The following is a 3,269-nucleotide window of genomic DNA, read 5'->3' on the forward strand; positions in this document are numbered from 1 at the left end:
TAAGAGTTGCATGAGCCCCCAATAAAATGATTTTTTTAAAGGAGTACAAAACATTGTGTTTGCAGATGAGTGGTACTGTGGGTTAGCCAACATGATGGGGTTCCTGACAATTCAGAAAGGTCTAGGCAGGCACGATATGAGGCAGAGGAGCAGATCTAAGAGGGATGAGGTGGGAAAGAACTGTCGGGTAAGAGGCTGTGACAAATTACAACGGACAGAATTTTGACTTTGTAGGGTGAGAAGGGGCCCGCTTGTGTATGTGACTGATTGGCGAATAAGACCTTTGGTGTTTGGGAGGTCAACGATGCTGTCCAGGAGCTCCACAGAATTTCCTAGGTAAAGATAGAGGGGGTGTAAAATTCAAGCCATCAAGTTAATTATAAAATCTGAAGCTACCAGTAAGGGTGGCAGTCAGAGTGGAGCTTTCAAAACACTTGCTGACCTCAGATTCCTGGATGCCAACAAGGGGGCATAGGGCTTATTTTCAAGTGGTGTTATGAAGAAATTCCTATGTGATATGTTCATGGAGTATGTAGAATGAGATCAGGATGAACCTTCTCAAGTAAGCGTCTTCCTCAACCTTCATAAGAAAATTGGGATGTTCGTCAATAACCCTTTTCTGTGCTTCCGCGGAACCACCACGCAAAGGGAAGGTGGGTTGTTCTAGTCTGTGTCCAAGCATTATGTCTGAAATCCATTATGTGCCATGTGGCTGGTTTTTCCCATTTCTAGTCACTCGAGTTTGACCATTTCACTTTGTTTTGAAAATCCAAGCCAATTCCAGTGACCAGGGTGGTGCCCTGTTCTAATGTCAGGTCTCTGGCTGGTTCTGATGGGAAAGCGAAAGAGAAAGGGTTTGGGGGTTGGCTGCTCCCAGGATGATGAATGCCTACAACCGCTTCTGCGAAATTGACTCCCGCCCTGTGTATTGCAGGTGATATTTGAATCCGTCTCTTTGAAGGGTCATCCTGGCTACATCGCTGTGGACGAGGTCCGGGTCCTCGCTCATCCATGCAGTAAGTCCGTTACCTCCTCCCATCGCAGCCTCACTCTGCGCTAGCCCACGGAGCACAGAGGCTGCAATCCACCCTATTCATTCCGCTCGCAAACATCTCTTGCTCTCGCTCCCTTTTCATCCTTCAGAAATGCTTACATACCCAATGCAATCAGTCCTGAATAAATCCATAATTTTGCCAGCCTGTTCAACAGGCTGCACCTACCGGAATTTGCCGAGAGTAGCAAAACATCTTCGTTCCCATCTCTCTCCATTATTAAGAGTCTAAAGTCCTGATTGTTTATTAGTGGGATTCAGACCACTGAAGTGGAAGAATTAGAGGGCTTTGGATAGAATCTTGTGCAATTCAAAAAGAGCACCACCAAAACACGGAGCAAATTAGCACTCTGTTCACTCACAGGGAAAAGGACCCCAACGTTATTAATTCCTACAAGAGAGATTTAGAATCACTCCTCACCCGATGTAGGGCGTGGGAAGAGATTTCTCATAGTGGGTAGCATTTACAGTGCAGTGTCAAGGGTCCTCATGGTTCCACTCCTCTGTGCCCATCCATTTTCCCCTTGAAGTTTCCTCGTGGCTGTATTGAAGCCAAGATGCTTGCGGATGTTTCAATAGGGAGCTGTGGATCTTGAGTTCATGAAGTCTCAGAGGGGACATGACTTTGGTGTAGGTCGGTGGAATGATGCCATACCTATTGATACTGATAGCAAGGGTCTGTGGGAGGTGGGGGTGATCCCAGGGGACCTGCCTGAGGATGATGGTCCCAATGAGTGGGGCTAACCGCGATGCCAGCTCAGGTTTGTTAGCATTCTCAAGATTGGAGATCCCACTGGTGGCCTGGAAGATACCTTATCCTAGGTAATCCCAAGGCACCCATGTCGTTGTTGTGTGCTGTTGAGCTGATTCCAGGTCATCCTGTCGGACAGAGCAGAGCTGCTCCAGAGGGTTTCCTGGGCTCTAATCTTGGCCAGAGCAGACTGCTAGATCTTTTCTCCTAGAGAGAAGCTAGTGGCTTTGGACTACCATCCTTTCAGTTGGCCTCTAGTATTTAACTACTGCACCACCAGAACTCCATAACCCTAAATAGCCATCGCTATGTATAGCTATGTATGGGCTGTGCATAGCTTGCTACAGCCTCAAGAAACAGCATACCTATTCTCTCACCCTTTTCCTTCAACTCTCCTATTCTCAGTTTGGCTCAATCACAATGCTTTAATGACAAGGACTCTTTCCACTTCTGCTGCGATGGATCTGACAGGTCCACAAACACCATTTCCTTCCCCAGAACTAAAATGCTGTTGTCTGACTCATTGTCTTACAGCATCTTCTCTGCTGCAATTGTAGGCCATTACGGGAACTGCATTTTATGTTTGTGCAAGAGATATCCTTACTTGCTAGAAACCAGCTGGTATCCCAGAAACGAGCTCATCCTACTGGATTCCCTGTTGTGGTGGTTAGACCTATTTGCCCTCTGGGTTCTAACGGAGGCTCTCGGGTGATCTCAGGTGCCTGTCTAGTCTATTATGCCTGAGAAATGTCTCTGCTGTCCCAGACCTTATGCAAGGAAGGACCTAGAAGGACCCCCCTGCAGAGATTCAGGGTTATAGTGCCTTTGCAGTTGCGTCCCTTCTAAGGATTTTGTTCTCGCTCTTTCAATACCTGGGATTTATCATCAGTGGCCCACTGGGGAATGATCATTGGCCCATGACTGGGCATCTGTGTTAAGAGATGTGTCTCCCACCCATGGTCTTTGGAAGCTCACCTACTCAACCATGCTATCCATGAGTTTAAGACAGTCTCCGGACCAAGTCTTTCCCCTTCCTCTGGTCCTGCACACACCCATCTCTATTTCGTTGGTGCCTCATTGAGGGGCCTACCGCCATTTCTGCTTCTTATCCTATGCTTGATATGTGGCCTGTGCTTTTCATGTATGTGACCCTTAGCTTTTCTCAGGAGATTCTGGAAGATTCCTAGGAGAACCTGGCTGGAAGAATCACTCCTTGGATCACAAAAGTCTGTGTTATGATGAGAATCTTAAGCTCTACTATGCATCCAAACTATTTCTTGTCTCAGCCCCTGCCACCTCTTAAGACCAGCTTGTTAAAAGCTCTGTTTTCCCTTGTCCCTAGGTTGGCCAACCCTCCTCCCTTCCCCTACCTCCCACAGGAGGAAAGCGTAAAGAAATAGAGGAAAGAAGTAGGAGGCAAAGGGCATACATACAAGCCTAAATACAGACATGTACATATGTAAATAT

The 3,269-nt window shown here is 47.0% G+C and overlaps 1 protein-coding gene across 1 annotated transcript in view; it reads left to right on the forward strand.

The window, feature by feature from the left end:
* The window catches only part of LOC123522307 (receptor-type tyrosine-protein phosphatase T-like), a 262,234-nt gene that overhangs the window by 133,293 nt on the left and 125,672 nt on the right, over window positions 1-3,269 (forward strand). The window contains exon 4 of the mRNA XM_045295497.1: window positions 935-1,016. Within this exon, the coding sequence (XP_045151432.1) occupies window positions 935-1,016 (82 nt within the window). The remainder of the gene's footprint in view (window positions 1-934; window positions 1,017-3,269) is intronic.

Source organism: Echinops telfairi, unplaced genomic scaffold, assembly GCF_000313985.2.
Source record: "Echinops telfairi isolate 266 unplaced genomic scaffold, ASM31398v2 ScPeMD7_5592;HRSCAF=6446, whole genome shotgun sequence".
NCBI classification, from domain to species: Eukaryota; Metazoa; Chordata; class Mammalia; order Afrosoricida; family Tenrecidae; genus Echinops; species Echinops telfairi.